We start from the raw sequence: 19,694 nt of genomic DNA on the forward strand, positions 1-19,694 counted from the left end.
AGGTATGCCAAAAGAGACCTGGAAGGGTGGGAGGGTTTTAAGCTTCAGATAAATCAGTTACTCATGTGTCTCTAATGTGAGGACAAAAAATACAGTTTGCTTTAGTAATCTTCCATCTTAAGTTAATCTAACCTTATATGGGCTTATAGCACAGACATCAAGATAACATGACAAATAAAAATCCATGAAAAAGACAGAAGAACAGATTACTATTTCAAAGAAATAACTGTGGAAATTAAACTATAAACTTCCAAAATGTGTGATTAATAAAATTGAGGTATTATCTTCTTGAATGTACATTTCATTCTGTGCAGTCCTGGACTCACTGAAGTCAGTAACGGACATGGATCACTTCCATGTGCAGCAGGACTGCACGTGGCTGGGTGAGCCACACTGCAGATGAGATCTCAGTGGCTTACTGAGTCCTGTAGTTCAGACTGTCTCACATCCTGTGTGGCAGCATATGGCAGAGGAGCAGCATCATGAGATGAAGATGAGGCCTCTCTCATCCTTTCTTCCTTGAGAAAAGAACATTGAGGCAAACACTGGATGCACTTTCCCATTATTTTTCTTTCCATCTGTTCAGTCCTGCTGTTTGTTGTTGAGATGGGGTATGAGTGAACATCGTGCACTTGATTCATGGGATATTTTGCAGAAACATTGTTAGAAGTGTGAATATAAGGATAACAGACTAACTTCTAAAATTTTTAAATTATGTTCAAATGTTAATGAATATGATATTCAGTGCCATATGATGGCACCAGAGGTGAGCAAAATTATCTCAGCAGGTGTTATTCCTTCTATGTTTAAGTTGAAGATGCAATGTGAAAATACGGAATATTAATAATTCAGTGAAAGACATCATTGGTGTGGACTCTTTGCTTAGTTTTGGTTTACAGTTGTAATAAATTGTATTGAAATTATGATTATCATGTAAGACACTGGTTTGGGAGGTTACCAGCATTCTAAATTTGGGCTGACATTTTGAAAAGACTAATCTACTTGCGATATAAGAATATGTTTATGTTACAGTCAGTGCAGTGGCCAAAGAAGCCAAGATTAAAGAGAGATTGTTGAAATGTTTTCAGGTTATGTAAAACTGAATTGTGTGATGATGATGATGAGAGGGAACCAAATGCCCTTGCTTTGTTTCCTAAATTTAGGATGACAACAATGAACTCATCCAGGGTACTGAGAACCTTGAGATCAACCACTGCAGACAAGGAACATCTGATTCAGCAGTTTTTAAAGAATTACCATTAAATGAAATGTCATGGAAAAATGAATACTGGAAGAATAAGGAACACAGCAATTATAACCTCGATGAGACCATCCTACCAAAACCACAGAGTTTCACTGTGAGAAAAGCAGATTCTATTAGTTCTCAGGGAAGCTTAAAGCCTGTCCTTTCTCTTTCTCCAACTCGAAGCAAATATAACTTCTTTAAAGCAATTAGAAATGGATCTGAAAAAACTGAAAGATATGAAGCAGTTTCTGATCAATTAGAAAGTTCCATCAGTAAAATGTCTCTCAGGAAAATCTCAAAAGAAAATTCATGTCTGACAGCACAGACTTATGTAAGTGATTTTTACTTTGAAATTAAATTACTAGATTGTATAGAGAAGCTATATTAGATATACCCATTTGCATGAAGTGATTAATAGTATGTCTTTCATCTAGATATATTCTGGTTTCATCATAAAAGCATTTACTGAGCTCAGTCTGTTGAAAGTTGATTTTGTAGGTTTTTATGGCACACAAAATAATACTCCAAATAAAACAAATCACAGTGGTTTATAGATAAAAAGAGTTGTCATTGAGCGACTCACATTTTGGAAATACGTGAGTTAGAAAGTAGTTTGGGGCTGAAAGATTGCTAAGGAAAATGGACAGATTTTGAATTGATATATTAACAAGTGACCATAGAAAGAGTGTTAATCTGGGTACTTCACAGTCTCTCTGAGACAGCCCTGAGCAATAATAAATTATGTGATTGAGAGCCAGCAGCAAAGCTGTGCCACAGGCTGAATTACCAAGCTGCTAAAAGAACTGTTGCATTCACCAAGGTGTTGTTTATTCCTATTATTTTCTTCATGGATTTTTCATATGTAAACATGTAGTTATTCAAAAAGCAAGTTTTTCTTCAACCAGCTGCGTGCTTAAATATCTTCTAATAGTCTCTTCATCTTATACTACTGTCTTTTGAATTGGGAACTGGAGCTTAAGGATTGAGAGTATTCTGTAAATGACAAATGAGACAGTATGTTCCAAGGATTTGGATAGAATTCTTTTGGGCTAGGAATTATTGCAGATCCGTATCTCCTAACATGTGACCTCTAAATATGTTATGAGTGGAGATTTGTTCTTGAGTATCTGACGGTGGAACATGCCAAGCTTCTTCCACAAGTTTCAGAGACTTTTTTTCTCATGTCAGCTGCTAAGAGAGCAAAGGCTCACATGGACAACAACTTGTCCAGCAGTCAGTCGTAGTGGCTGGGGAGAGTGACAGTGCCGGGACAGAGAACACCTGGAGATCTCTCACCAGCACACCCTGCAGGCTTCCTCTCAGCAGCCCTTAGCATAGCACTTTGTTCAGTGAAAGGTGTTGTCTTTGTGGTGAATAAATGTTATGTTGAATTGTGTTGAATAACTGTTGCCACTGGTTTTTGTAGGTTATTTTGTATCTTATAAGGCCTTTGCCTTGTGCCAGTGAATTTCAGGGTCTAACTGCTGTTTGTGGGGGAAAAAGTACATATTTTCATTTATTTATTTGAATGCATTATCTCAGTCCTGGTGTCTTCTTATTCTTCTGTTTGTTATAAGAAACAATTAATAATCTTTTTTTTTAATTAATATTCTTACCAGTGCCACTTCCTACCTGATAATTGTACATCATATTCCTTTGCAGTTGTCTCTTCTACAAGTTGAGAAGTTTTATGGTATTTATTCCTAGGATTGCTGTTCTGTGATTTTTTTTTTTTACATTTTAACACAAGGATATTGAATCAAACTATCGCATGATCATTATTGTAAGAGTGGGGTTTGTATTGTAATATCTTGAACTAGGTATTGCACACCTCTGGGGACCAAAAGAATAGATGCTTCTCCTTTGCGGGGGGCTCTGAAGCAATTATGCATTCTTTGGAAAAATTTACCTACAGTAATGTCTTGGAGAATTATATATGCCTCGTTTACATAAAGGGCATGGATATTTTCCATCATTATTGTGTTTTCTGTCCTTGTAGCTTGTCTCATCTGCTGCAGGATACTGCAGTCACTATTCCCATCAGAAAAGGGTGCTGTGATTCTGCGGTGGGAATTTTAGTCTATAGCAATTCTGTGACCTGTTGATACAGTTAATTAGCAGCCTCTGAAGGGGGAAGCAGGAGTGATGACTTCCTGGGGCAGGGGCATCCCACTGAATGGTTCCACCTGTGTGCTTTGGGCTTCTCTGGCAGCTGAAGATGGACAGCCTTGTAGTGGGTATGGAAATCTGGGTGCTGGGCTAGGAAGAGCAATCCAGATTGGGCACCAAATTAAAGGCTGGTGTCTAGGAAAGCATGTGTTCAGCTCTGCACAGACTGCCGTGCCATTGATGCCTTAGTGCATTTTGTGGAATGAGGCTGGTTTAGTCCTGGTGCAGGGACTGCATTTTGTGTCTCTCAGACTGGGAATTCTGCATATCTCTTCCTGTATTCTGCAAGTAGTTTATCAGATTGGCAAAGACCTTGTGCTTTTCTTGATAAAAACAGAACATCCTTTTCCACGAAGGATGTGGAGACTGTTTTCCTTTGGGAAGGAAGTGGATTAGGGGGAAGCAAGTGGGATGAAATACAATAGTGCAAGTGAAAATCAGAAACAATGCTGATACTTTATGGTAATGTAAAACTTGAGTGGCTGGTGACTTTAAAGACTATAGAACAAAAAAATTAAAAAGTAGAGACAGCAGCATATGTTCTGTGTATTTATGATCTGGAAAAGACATTAGAATTGCTACTAGTGATGTAGAAAATGTAAAATAATGTAATGCATGAATTCTTTTGTATTTGGAAGAAGTAAGATAATGTTTCTGTAATTTCTAGTGATAGGAAACCCCCAGTTGATACTGATAATCTGATTCTCCATTTCTTAATATGTTGGTATCCGTGTATCTGTCTGTGTGTAATAAAGTTTGTTTATATTTTGCCTTCCCTTTCCCTCCTAGTATAACCTACAGGAATTTAATTTTTCTGTGTTCTAGTAACTATTCATGTTTTTGTGATGAAATCTATTCCTCTGTTATTTCCTGATTTTTTTTACCCATTTTGAAAATTGTTACCCTTAAAATTCAACTGTCTTTATTACTAATAACTGAAATCTATATGTCCATAACAAATGAATGATACATTGATTGCTTTCCTAAAAGATATTATCAGTGTTTAATGCAGGCATCAACTTTGTCCTGTAGAACTCAGCTAAATATAGACTGAGTAGATTGCAATAGTTGATTACTAAATTAGACATTGGGGTTATTAACATACTGCACTTATGGCTGTAAATGTATTGCACATGTCATTTGTTGCTTGTAAGCATTTTTTCAAGAACAAATCATATTATCAATGTACAGAAACTCAGAAGCTACAGACTTTGTTTTATTGCTACAAAATATAAGATTAAAGTATGTGGCATATTTAGCTCTCATACTTGATTTGATCAAGTATTAAAATTTCCCCATGCAGAAGCCCTTCCTCGGAGTTCTTTGACCCTTCTTTTTGTGCTCATGCAGAGGACTAGTAAAGAAAAAAATTGCTTAACCAACTCTTCCTCCAATCGATTTGCCAACTGCTTAATGCACTTTAAGGACCTGGTTGCTTGCAATGTTTTATTCATATTTTAATAGAGTTCTCTATTATTAAGTTCAAATATTTTTAATTAAGAAAGAAGTATAGCCCTCTGGGTAATATTGCAGGCATGTAGATAGCTGGTAATTAAAGTTTTCCACACGTACAACTACATTCAAACAATTGGGAATAAATCATTTGAACCTAGAAGAATGCAAATGTCATTATATATGGAAAAAAATCCTTTAAACAACAGGTTTTGTCAATCTAGGAGAAGTTTTAAGTGCTTAATAAAAGTACTTTATTGTAAGGGAAGGATATGCAAATAGACAAGATAAGGTTTTAATTACTAAATGAAATATTAATTTTAGACAAAATTATGAGTATTGCAAAATTACTTCTTACATCAAAAGTTTCTCCTGAATTACAAAGTGAACTTAATTTCAAATTCAGTTTTCAAAATCTCTCCTTGAAAATCAACTAAGACCAAGTAAAATTTGTAAAGAGGCTTTTTGGTAGTAGCAATCTGAATTGGCAGAACAGATAGTCCAAACTATTTCTTCTTTATTAGGAGACTTTTGTATGGGATGTTTAACCCAGAAAAACGACATGACATCTCTTCTCCTTGCTGAGTTTGGTATTTCCAGAGTGAGACCATTACAAGAAAAAAAAACCAGAATGACAATTTGAAATAAGGTATGGGGGGGAAACAGCAGATGTTTAGAACTATGCTGTAAAAATTCAAAAACCCTTTCTTCATAGATGTAAAGAAAAAGGCAAGCAGGTTTGGGCAATATTTTGTTTTTATTAAAAAGAGAACGAGAAAAAAGTTCTTTCAGTGATGAGGGCTTTTATCTGCCAAGCTCCAGTTTATGCTGTCAGTTTAATGACTACATACCAATTGCTGCTTATATGAGATAAGAAAGATAAGCCAAAGCTTCTCTTATAATAATCAAATAACTGCAGGTCTATATATAGAAAAATTAACAGGAAATCAGCATCTTCAGTAAGATCGATAAAAGTTAGAGCAGCTTACATCTGGTAGAATGCTGATACATCAGAGCAAAGCAGGCTCCCAAGGGTAACAAAGTGAACTAATGACTGATAGTGACTGAGCTGGTAACAGGCATTCAGAAAGGGTCTAAAGAAAACACCCTGTATTGTTTTAGGATTAAAAATGGTAGAACTAATCACACTAGTAAGGAATGAAGCTTGGACCTCAAAAGCCAGAGGTAACAAAGGGGTGGCAGCTGTGCAAACTGCTTGTCATCTTCTTATACCTTCTATCTTCTGTCATCCTCATGTACCTTGTATCATATATACCTAGGAAGAGAGCAAAGGAGCTTGAAGTCATGATTCTAGTGTGTAATATTTCCGTATGTCTTCTGGTGGTAATGTGACTTTTGTACCCCTGGAAGACACACTAAAACATTACACATCACATTTCCTAGCAGGAAGAGCCAGCAGTGCTCATGTCACTGGTCCTGCTGACCTGTGAGTGTTCCTGAGCTCTTCAGTTACTCAGTAGCTTCTCACAGCAAAACAGGCTGTGAGATCATCCCTTCTGCCGGGAGCAGGGACACTCCTGATCTAAAAGCTCCATTCTCTTTGCTAGAATCAAAGCTCTGTCCCCCTTTAGGATACTGTTCTAGTGTCTCACAACCCACTGGCTTATAAATATTCCACTAATCTAAATCCTCTGAAGTTCTGGTCACTGCTTGGATTCACTTTTCAAACAGAAATGCTTTGCAGTTCCATTTAGAACCCAAACTAGATTCCTCAAGTATTAAACCTGATCATTTGTGAAACAGCAATCTATGTGGACCCTTTAAAAATGCGAAAGTTTTTCTTTAAAACGGAGTTCTTGAAGCAAAGTTGATGCCATAGCAGGGTGACCTTAAACTATCTTATTACAAGGTTTTATGTGAGGCCTAAGCACAAACTGAGAAATGGTTAGTATGTGTTTTCAACTTTAGCCTGTGGATCAAGTTTGATATGACAGTTAGAGTTACATTAACAATTCAACCAATGGATAAAAACAAAAGCAGAGTGACATTCATTTGAAAATTTATACAGTAGCAAATTGTCAAAATAACTTTTGAAATTTAGTGCTGACATGTAGCTTTCTAGAAAAATTTTATCCTGTGCTTGACCAATAACTATTATATCAATGGTGTTGATGATACTGTGATAACTGTGATTTGCTTTATTTCAAGATTTGCATTTAATGCTTGAGCAATTGTAGCTGCTGGATTTTAGAACTTCTTTAAAGCCTGCTTTTAACTTCTGTTTTTAATTGCAGTGGAACAGCTACTTCACCAAACACCGTGGATCCAATCTGCAGTTTATAACAGTGTTTATGGTGTCCTTCCTTCCTGTAGTTACATGTAAATATGCTTGATCTTCATAGCTGAACAGAATTTTTTAAGCAATCTTTTCTAGTAAACATTTTGTTTCTCTTTTAATATTGTAGCTTCTTGAAGATTCTCTGAGAGATTCTCCAAGGTCTGTGTTTCATTCATCTATTCTGTTCCGTGATCCTGTCTATATTGTTGACTTTTCCATTTTATTTCATAGGACTATGACTCAAAAAACTACAGCTCAGATAGTCTGAGTTCATCTGAGCTACAGATGCTGGCCAGCATGAGGAGACAGCAGAATGAAGAACTAGGGGATCCTGGGATCTCTCACGGGCTGAGCGCGTCACAGATTGATACCTGCAATGTTGGCATAAGCACAAGCAGTGATGATGATACAGCAACTTGGACCTCCTCTTTCCCACCAGTAAGTCTAAACCCACAGTATATTCTCTATGTAGTTTCTGACAATTCTGAGACTCTGGGGTCTTGAATATTAAAATTTCTTTGAGTAGCCTTGAAATTTAAGGTACCATCACCAAAGGCTTCTTGAACTTCTCAGGTAAGACATGCTGCCAAGACATAGGCATTTCCAGCAGGTTCTGTAGTACTACCATGGATAAAGAGCAAACCATACATATATTCCTTCCTAGAAGCCAGAATAATCGTGTAGGCTGTACAGCTTGTCACAATAGTGGCTGACAACTTGCAGGTGTGTGATATAGTACTTAAAAATAGTTCCAAAATGAATGAAACCCAGATATACCAGTCAGCAGCTGCATTGCAGTGTGAGTAATGGAAAATAATTGCTTCATACAATCATAGAGTCTCATTACTGAAAAGCTAAATGTTTAAAGGACTGAAGCAGGTGAACAGCAGCAAAAAGCTGCAGTAGTTCTCAGCCCTTAGTATATGATCATTATGTATTTTACACTTCGTATCATTATTTGTCCTGGTACAAAGTGGTACAAAATCACACACAGCTGCACTATGTGACAGAGTACTGGTATAAGAAGCAGAGTATTTGTTACAGTCCAGCAAAAAGTACTGAATGTATGAAATCACAGAATAACACTTCAGGAACTATATAAAGGTACTTGCAAGAGCTGCTGTAAAACTAGATAACCTCATACTCCATTTATATATCAGCAATGTAGCTGTTATTTTATTATAGTTGAAGCCATAATAAACAGTGAATGTGGCTTGAGCAAAGCACCAACACAACTCTCAGAGGCAGATCCAATGTTAGAAGAATAAACACAGTCGTGTTGCCCCAATACAAGCTATTGTAGAGTAAATGCTCTAAAATGCTGGGCACAAATTACCTCCAGGGTTCTGCAGGGCCCAAAGAGAGGCCTGTGGCAACAATCTTCCATAGTGAATGATCAACAGGGTTGGAACTTTGTGCTGCATTGAAGATTTCAAATGAGAAGAGATGTATTGATAAATGGATAATTGACAAACAAAAACTTATTTTAGAGGGTAATATTTTGCAGGACATCAGAGGAACATGTATTTGAGATACGTCAACACTGCACATTTTCTTGACTTAATCATATTTCCAATGCGTTTTCTTAGTACTCACTAAATAGACTCAAACATGGTGTAAATCTGGAAGGCTGGACAAATGGAACTCAATTAAACATAGAGAATAGCAGTCTTATTAATTTTTTAGTAGTTTAATTATACGAACATTGATAAGAATATTTAGACACGTCAGGTTTGGTTAATACAAATTACATGACTAAAACAAAATGAACTTTTAAAGTGAAATGTACTGGTCCAGTATTTGGAGAAGAACAGTGTGATTGCAAAGACAATTCTTTGATCTTACTGCCTTGATCAGCTTCTATAGCTTCAGACTAATAGCATCAGCCTGAAAAAAAGTGTTTAGATAGGATAGTAATTTAAATTGCAATTTAATATAGTTGTAGTTTTTCATAACAGTCCTTTATGCCCATCTTTCTCTACATAATTCAAGTGTAAGAGGCAAGACATTTGTCTTTGAGAGAGAAGTTTTTCACATTTCATTCATCTGACTGAAGTGTTGGTGTGCCTTACACATACAGCCTTGTCAGATTTCTCCTCTCCATTTTCCAAGGTAGACATTGAGGTTTTAAGATTAAATGGCAAGAACCTCATTGCCAAGGAGAGATAACTTAGAAACAAACCTAATCTTGCTCAGAAAAGGACTAACCACTTAGTCCCTCACAAGAACAAAGGAATTCAGCCTTCCAGGTCTTCCCTACCCATTTACCTCTGCCTTTATGAAGAAGAACTGCTCAATGCTAGTTAGTCCACAGAATCTATTGTTGCACTTCGTATTTCCTTTCTGAGATATCTGCCAGAGCATCAGATCGTCATAGATGTGATACGCTTTTTTTTTTAGTATGGACTTGTGTGTTTTAACACTGCTTGATGTAATTCTATTCCAATATTTGGAAAAATGCAGAGTACTTATGTGAGGGTGATAATTCACTCTCTAGACCTTTAGTATGTAAGAAGGTTTTTAACAGCTTTTGTTAAGGAAGGTGATTATTTCATCACCCCAAGCTGTTTTAGCACAGAAGCTTTTAAAAGAATAGTTGGGGGAATTTTTGGTATGCCGCTGTTAAATTTTAGTATATTTTGTTATGCTTATAACATTTCAATAGACTCTGAGTATAGCAATGCTGTGCCAGTATTCAAAAGGTTATCTGAAACAAAACAGTCATTTGCCATGCATGCTCTTCATGTAAGACCTAGAATCATACAATTATGGAATAGTTTGTGTTGGAAGGGACCTTTAAAGGTTGTCTAATCCAGCCCCCCTGCCATGGGCAAGGACACCTTCCACTAGACCAGGTTGCTGAGGTCACCATCCAACCCGGCCTTGAACAGCTTCTCTGGACAATCTATTCCAATATCTCACTACCTTCATTGTGAAAAAGTTCTTCGTTGTATCTAGTCTAAGTCTACCTTGGTTTAGTTTAAAGTCATTGCTCCTTGTCCTTTCACAACAGGCCCTACTAAAATATCTGTGCCCATCTTTCTCATAATCCCCTTTAGGTACTGTGTGGCCACAATAGGATCTTCTCAGAGCCTTCTCTTCTCTAGGCTGAACAACTCCAGCTCTCTCAGCATGTCTCCATGGGAGGGGTCTTCCAGCCATCTGATAATGTTTCCAGCCCTTCTCTGGACCCATTCCAACAGGTCCATGTCTTTCCTGTGCTGAGGATTCCAGAGGTGGAAACAGTACTCCAAGTGGGGTCTCATGAGAGCAGAGTAGAGGGGTAGAATCACCTCCAATCTCCCCCACAGGGCTGCTCTCAATCCCTTCATCCTCCAGTATTAGTAAACTCATCATTTCTTCAGCTTCCAGTTTTTAAAGAAATGTTCTTTTTTATTCATTTTATATCTAATGTAAAATATAGATGTGTAGAATAAAAGCAAATTTGTTTTGATCTCACTGATCTTTAGTACCACCATCATTTGAGTTGAGTCAAGAGAATTTGCAAATCTTAGTTCATCAAAAATCAGATGTAGAAACTGCAGAAAAGTTTATATATATATATATATATATATATATATATATATATATATATATATATATATATATAAAATATAAACTATAGATAAAAAGATATATAGAGAGCTATATAAGAATATATATAAATAAAAAGATGCATATATATCTGTAGCCATCTTCAAGTTATGTAGGGAAATGATTTTAGCAGTGCAGTATATAGAAAAGAAATGGAAATAATCCTCTTACTGTAGTTTGAGAAATTAAGGACAGCTTGAAATTCTTGTAATGATTAAAGTTTCATGCTTACATGTGTTTCCAGGTTATATCTTTCTGATTCTTTAAATCACTAGTATCTATTGCTTTCTCTTATGCTTTTTCAAAGATAAATAAGGAGTATTTTTTTTCCAAGTTTTCATTCATTTTATATATTTTTGTCCTTTAGTGGAATCTGTGGCAACAGCACCACCAGAAGGCAGCTTTTTGTGTATCTTTCATTTTGAAAAACCTATGATGTCTTGCAAAGCAGGGCAGGGTATAATTATGTTAAATAGTGAATTTATATATCAAAGCAATATTTTATATATAAAACACATTTTTAGAGGTTTTTTCATCACTTATCATTTTTGATCTGTTTTCCAGATTCATTGAAAATTGTCATGTTCCTGACTCTAATGAGTCTGAGAAGTCCTTGTGGATGTAAAGGCACGTAGATCAATCATATTGCTAAGTTCCAGCTGGAGCAGATGTCCTTAAACAACTATAAAACAGATAATACTAAAACTGTATTTTTATATTCTGTGATAGTTTACCACAAACTGAATATATGCTGTCAGGAGAAAACATTGAAATGTAGGTTTTTTAGCAGCTGCTGTAAACTATGACAGCCAAAAAGGAATAAAATCACTTTGAATGTTATACATTACCCAGCATAGCCATGAGTTATAAAGTGAAAAATTCTATTTTAAAATGTATTTACTTTGAAGGAGAATTGTAAACTCTTGCAAAATGTGTGTGGGGTACAGTTTCAAAACAAAATTATGTGTATGTAGAACTAAATATTTTAAAATATTTTATTTGAACCATGTCTTACCTGAATGTTTTCTTAAATCTTAAAGTCTATCCACATTAACTTTGCAACACTGTGAAAAACATAGTTCTATATATTGCAGAGTTTAATGTGAAGTTTATACCCACATATACACACATTTATCCAAGAAAATTTGCAATGTTTACAAAACATTTCTGCTTAAATGCCTTGATTTATTCTGAAGATCCAGTAAGACCTTCTTGCCTGTCAGGGAATTGGACCATTCAGCTTCTTGGGTAGTTGTTTCCACAATTCAGACACCACTGCAGATATAACACAAACATTCTGGAGAAAGCTCATCTCTAAGGGAATTCAGGCTATCTTATTGCATATGGTCCCTGTCTCTCAGTCAGAAATGCAAAGGAGAAGGAATATTGTCCTGCATTGCTCATTGGTGTATCCTGGGAGCTTGTAGTGGTAAAATGCTGCATTAGCAACCTCTGTAGTTTGCTCACCACTAAGACCCATCTTTCAAATAAAGGACTACTCACAGACAGGATTACTTGTTCCCCAAGCAACTTCCTAAATACCCATTCAGTCACATAAGTCTTGATCTGCAAAATATTCGAAAGAGTACTTCCAGATTCATACTTAATTTGTGCAAGGTCCTCTGGCCTCCTTTGTGAGTTTTCAGAAAAGAAAGCCACTTAACACAGAAATGGTCTGGCAGAACTGAAGTCTGACAGACAAGAGGAGTGATATTTAAACCCAGAATTATTCCAACGGAGAGCTCAGTCTGACAACCCCTGGAGGGATCTGTTCACATCAAGTCAAATTGCAAAACTAAAGCAGAGTATTCTTTACTATGAAATGAGGCTAAAAATTATTTAGACAGATATTCCGGTTCATAGACTGACTAACTCACTTTCTGTCTCGTCCTCAATCTTCGACTAGCCATCATCTGGGAATTGCACTATCCACCACCAGGCAGTGAGTCATATTGGGCAGTAATTAGGATGGCATTCATCCTGAACATATATTTTACAACATCCCTTCCCATTTTCTAAAACTATGAGAATAAACTCATTTTTATACTGATTTCTGTTTTAAAAAATTACTTATTGTTGTTTTAGCATTTCATGTACTAAATTGTACAAGTCTGGTTAATGTATGCTTATATTTTCACTCCTTTTGCATCTTATGCATCTGCATCAGTGATTTGTTTAGAGCTGATTTTGAGGGGTGTGATAAGGGCAGGGGGAGCACTATATATATTCTGAGAGAAAATGTATTTATGAATTTTAGAATTTTAGAATTTTTATACCAGTTTATGAATATTGATCTTTCTTTCAAATAACTGTTTTTAATGCCATAAACCAAATGTCGTTTGAAGCCTTTGGGGCACATACTTAACATGGGTAGGTAAAATTTGAAGACCGTGGAAAATTACCATCTTTTGTATGAATATTCATATAGTCCACTGTTGGCTATTCATAAACAGCTTCATCCAGGTTTCAGAGGTGCAGTGCCATAGAGAATCATATGTGTTTCAGCAAACTTCATTTAGGACTGCTGAGATGATGCTTCTGAGGAAAGAGGAACTGTGCCTGCCAGCCCTCTTAGTTTGGCTCAGTGTTTTCTCAAGTGCACAGATCCTGCTGAGAGTTCCTGCACCATGGTTCCTACACATATCCAGTCCGGACTCTTCTATCCAACAGGACTTTGCCACTTTCTGTCTCTGAAGTTTCCTGACTCTGTCTCGACACTCTCACAGGCAGTAGAGAAATGACTGTGTCGTCAACTCCTTAATTCGTATCTATTTCCACACCAACAAGAATCATCTATTTAAAGTTGTACTTTTGCACAGTTAGGATCTGAATATCCATTTTTAATTTCACAGATAAGAAAAAATACTGTAAAATTCTAATATCCCAAGCTGTAAATGTGTATGCTCATACAAGATCTCTCACATATCCTTAAAAGTTCTATTATTTTTTGTTTTCCATAGCCCTTCAGTCAGGAACATCACTATCAGAGAGAAATGAGCCCACTTTCTCATTGCAACCCACGGTAAGATTCCATTTATAGCCCAGGCAGTAAGGATTCAGTTAGAGCGTTCTGAATATTAAATGTGACATTCTTTGATTTAATCTTCAATCTCTTTTCAATTGCAACCTCCTCTCAGAGGGCTTTATTGCTCATTTTAGTCATTGTCTGCAGAATGTCTGTGCTGTCTGAGAACGCAGAACTGAATTCTGCATGTTTTGGACATACCACTGTGTATTTAAAGTATCTGACACCAGCCTTGCTCCTACATCTGCTTTGATGCGTGTTTCAGCAAATCATCCTCATCTCACGTACATCTTCGCTCGTCCATTTCTTTGTCCCTCTCTGCCTCTCTGCTTTGAAGGCTTAGAGCTAGAATTCTGTATGTGTAGGTGTCAGGAAATCCATTTGTTCCAAAAGATTTTAATGTTACTTATTGAGAAGGTTTTTTTTTACAATAAATAGCCCGCTCAGGAGAGGGTGTTAGAGCACTGTGGGATAGTTCAACGGTATCCTATCTACAACGTTTTTTGTCTGTCTGGTTTTTAGATTGATTTGTTTTGTTTGGAATCAGCAACAAAATCCCTGTGACTGTAATGTGAGGTGAGATGAAGACAAGGGAAGAAAGTGTTTAAGGAGAATTAATCAAACTGAGATTATTGAGACAATCAAGATTAATTGACCAGTTTCAGAACTGCCTTGTACCTGTGAAACCCTAACATCGCTTTGTCAATTTTTTAACTGCCTGAACAAGAGGTGTGCTTATTTTAAATAGCAGTCCTATTTCACTTCCACTTGGTGTCATTAATGTGGATTTTGTTCATCCAAGTTTTAACTGGGCAATGTGTATGTGTTTTTGGAGGGGTAGGAGGAGAGGACATTTCAGGTACAACTTCTTTATGTTTTATCCAGTCTGAGATATTTTATGATAGCACACTGCCAGGCAGTTGCACAGGATATTACGTGTTTCTCCTCATACAGATGTTTTCAGCCACATGTCTCACTTGCCATGCATATTTTTATGGATTCAAAATCTTCTGGTTAGATTTTATGAAGTGAACACTATGAAACTTTCTGTGCAAGTTCATCCAGATGCATCAGTTATTGCAGCCTGCAGTCAAATGTGTCCTATTGCACAAAATATGTTACTGGAGTTAAACTATAATCCTGGATTCCTGTTCCCTTTCACATGTGAATCAAAATGCTTATGTTGGTCTAGAAAACCTCTCTGTCTTGGGTGATGTTTATCAAAGGAACCATCTCTTTATGAATTGTTGAATGGATGAATTGAACAGAGACACTTGACTGTAGTTCTCAGAGTACAACAGCAGGTACCTTCAGACTGCACTTTGGCCTCTATTCCAGAATCGATTTCACAGTTCTGATGACATTAGAATTGCCTGTATTTTAGTGCAAGCTACATTGTCTTCTTTTTGTCCATACATTGGTTGAATCAGGTTTTATTAAGGTATTTTTATGCATGTGCTAAAGCAGTTTGGTACTCTATACATTTTATATACTGAAAAACAGAATAAACATCACTATCTGTAAAAATAAAGTGTTTTGTCATATTTAGTTAATATGATCAACAATGAAAATGTGCATTTACATATAATAAAATTTAAAACACAATAGTATAAATTATGATCTAGTTCTTACACTGTTTTAATCCAATGCACACAGTAGACTTAAATTTCTCTAGAAATCATTTTTGAGAAATGCAGGTGAAGTATTCGTAAAATACCTGACTTGCAAGTGCCTCATAAATTCAGTAGCCCCTGTGAACTGCCAGAATAGCATTATTGGGCTGTAAATACAGAAGATGACAAAATTATGAGGTCAGTTTGCATCATGATATAAAAACTGAAGATGATGTGACTTGAATACCATTATTCACATCATTACCTTTCATTTATAGTGGAAAACTCTGTAATGTTTTTCACAGAGGATGTGTATCTAAATGAGAGGGAGATAAAATTAATGGTCATCCTATAACTTAGTTCCTAAGCTGATTTTAAAGCCAATTTTAACTGGTAATGTATGAGCAACTAGAAAACTACTAAAACTTTGGAAGCCTGCTATAGCTATGTAGGGAACACATGGAATATTTGTAAAATTGATACATCCTCTTTACATGTGTGGGTGTAAATGCCATGGCATGAAGACAGTTATGTGATGCATTTACTGAATCAACAAATAGTTGTAAAGAGTGATAAAGAATTTGACAGGTCTCCAGTAACTTTAAGAAGTGTAGTAGTGATATTTTCTGGGAAATGAAAAGAGACCAATCTGGAAGCCATTGTCCAGTAAATGTTGGTTCTGTCCATAATAAGATAAAAGAACAAGCCAGGAAAGAAAGCTGCTGTGAAGATAATGGAAATTTGGTCAATAAAAATGCCCAGCTAGACTCATTGACCATTGGTGCTGCCGAGGAAGGTCATAAGTCTGCCAAGGATATTGCTGCTGCAGCACAAATCACCTCCACATTGTGCTGCTCTGCAAGGCACAGAACCAGTTAATGAAAGGAGACAGGCGAGGACAGAGGCTGCAGAGCCAGAAGAGCAAGATGATGTGCAGTGTTCAAGCCTTGGCCATGCACTTCCACTGACTGATGCACTGTGGTCTTGGGAGAACTTTAGAATTGCTTCCTTCTCTCCAAATAGGAAGCTGTAACTATCTATGTTACTTCTTCCAGTGCAGGAGGGGAGTCTTAAGCATCCTCACTGAGACTGAGTCCATCTGTAGCTGATGATGTAGATTGTTAGCCCCAAAATTCCAGCAAGAATCTGAAGAAGCAATGAGATGCCATTTTATGACCTCTAATCTACCCTTTCCAGTTTCTTGGTCCTCCCCATACCCTTCTGACCCGTGTCCATGGAGATTATTTATCTCCATAGGTTTTGCTGTGAAAAGTGAGTCTCAGAGTTGCTCTGAAGCATTAGCATTCAGGAACATCCTCAAGCCAGTCCAGTGGCTAACTTGTAAAATAAGCTAGATTTATCGGCTCTGTACATGCAAGCCTATTGCTTCTTCAGCGGATTTTTTGTGTTTATATTAGTTAGATTCCATCAATGGCTTTGTTGTGAAGAACAAAAGAAGCCTCTTAAAACTAAGGGGCAGACAAGTTCCCTAAAATTTTAAGGAAAGCAAATGATATTATGAAGTGTTTATTAAAATTTCTAAATGGAAATATGGTGCAATTTAGGACAGTATTTTGTCTAGATTTATGTTTTCTCTATAAAAAGTGTCAGCACTGTGCAGTGGTTTAACTCTTCTGTAACTTTGCCACTTGTGGATGTAAAATAACATTCTTTGTATCTATACTTGGCTGGCAAGGACCTGCAGTCTTTGACAAATGATTAATAGTCACTGACCTCACTTCCCGTGGGCTTGGTATGAGCTGACTACAGCAAGATGTCTTATTGTAACCTACATTTGTTGCATTAGACCAATTGGGATGTCATCATTATTCTTTCCTCTATAATCCAACAGCCCCCCCCCCAAAAAAAAAAAACTAAATAACTACAAAATGGATGCAAAGAAAAGCAAATAACATTTGCTTCCCTTTTTTTGGTAAATGTTACAGATTTGAGATTTGTAATCACTAATGAAATGTTTCATTGATGTGGAGTGTAGTGTTTGAGGAGGACAATAACAATACACTTTACAGAAAAAGTTTTTGGTCTTACCTTAAGGGGAAAAAAAAGCAGAACTCAAATCCTTAATTGTTACTTCATCAAAAATGGGATTTTCTTATTTTTGCAATTATATGCATGCACAATAGTTCAGGTAAAGAATCATGAAAGAGATAAACATATTCCTTTAACTAAATGCATTTTAAAATTCTTTTCAGACTTGATTATTGGTAAAATTTAGATATATTAGTTAAAAATTAGTTAGTTATAAATATCATGAACACTTCCTTTTGTGTGTAACTGACTACTCTGTTGGGTCCTAGGAAGTAAATCCTTTCTTTTTTTTTTTTTTTGAAAGAAGTCTTTTTTCAGAACCAATTGTTGCCATATATATTGCCATTATCGTGGCACCTGAAACTTGCATTATTTGCATAATATCAGTGAATCCAGCACCAAACCACATCTATGATAAACTCTCAAATATTAAGTTCAGCTTTGAGACTGCCATTCAAGTACTGTCATCCATCCCAGATGAAAACTAAACATTCCAATAGCTGGTGCATGTGTTATTATAGCATTGAGAGATCCTGTAGGATTAAACTCACCTGCAAAATTGGGCTGTAAAAGAAGAACTGGAGCTGTAACATTTAGTTGCAGTACACCAGAACCTCTACAACACCCATGCTGTGAAATTCAGATGCAAAAGGTCTTTGTCTCTTGTATTTCCAAGCAAAGTTTTGAATAGCAGAAAAACTTAGTTAAGAAGCACATTTAAAGTCTCAGTTTTGCAAACAAAGTAGCATATTTATTTTTATGATTCATTACAGGATCAATGCCATACAACCCCAGTACTTCTGCAAAACAGACAATATTACATTATGAAGTATAAAATTACACAACAGTTGTCAAAATAAGTGAACAAGAACAATGTACCACAAAATGTACTTTGGTTTTTATTTTACTTGTTCAGTTACTTACCCACAGAATAATTTGCAATAGATCTCCCAGTCGTTAATCTGAATTAGTGAAGTTCTGCTGCATTTGTCAGGTCATAATGTGTGTGAAAAAGAACATGACAAAAGAAGCAAATGGCACAGGAACCATCTAATTGAACAGGTTACATTTTTTAATCATGATGGTAAAGAACTTAGCTGCAGAAAGGTCGTTTTAAAGCTTGTTAAAATAATTCAAAAATGGCTTTCCCTTGTATGGGAATCTGAGAACATGGAAATGTAGCAGCATATACACTAAAAGTTTGCATACAAAACATGGCAAATACTTCCAAACATGCTGTAATAGCCTGTTATATCTCTGTTAATGTGAAATAGCCTAGCTCTTTTTTTTCTTTCCATAGCTTCAAAACTAACTGAGAGTAATTTTTATTGGTTCCACACTTTTTCTGGATATTCCTGGGCCTTCAAACAAAGGTGTCTGGCCTTACTTATATATAGAGATGGAGAATATGCAATAAATGATCTTACATGCCTTAGATTGAAAGGAAGAGACAGGTGTTCTCTTTTAAGAAGTCTGGGATTCCCTGTTACTAGACTGTTGCAGTCTCTCCTTCAGTACTCAGTTGGAAATACATATTTATTCCTCTGTTCTTCTTCTGAATTTGAAGCTTATTTAAATACAGACAAATCAGACTCTTTGACCAACATCCCATTTCTCTACAGCATTTTCTTACAGAGAAAAACTGTCTGGGTTTCCAAGGGCACAAGAACCCATGGTGCTGTTATTCCAGTATCATTTGTGCAAGACTGTTGGTTTTGATTCCTTTATGTTAAATGTTATTTTCCATTTGTTGTGGACAAAACTTCATGTTTTTGAAGAATTAAACTGAGGTAGCATAGTGCTTACTTCGTGCTGATGATTCAGTTTCCACTTTCGTACCATTCATTGCATTAATATACAAAAAGTTTTCTTGCACAGTTTTCTTTTTTTTTAACTCTTCTGAAAAACAAGAGAGTTTTTCCAGACTAAAAAAATTCACCTTTAACAAGTTTGATAATATTAAAGTTATGCTCTGCTGAGTGATGTCTCTCCATTGATTTTTAAAAGCCCTCTGCCTCCTTACGATCCATTAAAAGTTGATGGGCTGCAGTCTGCGCCCAGGATGCACAGAACAGTAGGATGATCTTGGTGGCTGGCTATGGAAAAAGGAATTATTTTCATTTCAACAAGATTTGTTAGGTACTAGATTAAGGTGCTTCCTGAACTGGTGAAACATTAAAATATAGTTTTAAAAATTAATGGTTTATTTAATTGTTAAAAATATGTGAAAAAGGAAGCACATCCCAC

At 36.2% G+C, this 19,694-nt stretch overlaps 1 protein-coding gene across 1 annotated transcript in view; it reads left to right on the top strand.

Annotated features, from left to right (window-relative positions):
• The window catches only part of CFAP20DC (CFAP20 domain containing), a 66,944-nt gene that overhangs the window by 35,536 nt on the left and 11,714 nt on the right, over window positions 1-19,694 (top strand). The window contains 1 exon segment of the mRNA XM_071549694.1: window positions 7,398-7,604. Coding sequence (XP_071405795.1) covers window positions 7,398-7,604 — 207 coding nt within the window.

The sequence above is a fragment of the Pithys albifrons genome, chromosome 3 (genome assembly GCF_047495875.1).
Source record: "Pithys albifrons albifrons isolate INPA30051 chromosome 3, PitAlb_v1, whole genome shotgun sequence".
NCBI lineage: Eukaryota > Metazoa > Chordata > Aves > Passeriformes > Thamnophilidae > Pithys > Pithys albifrons.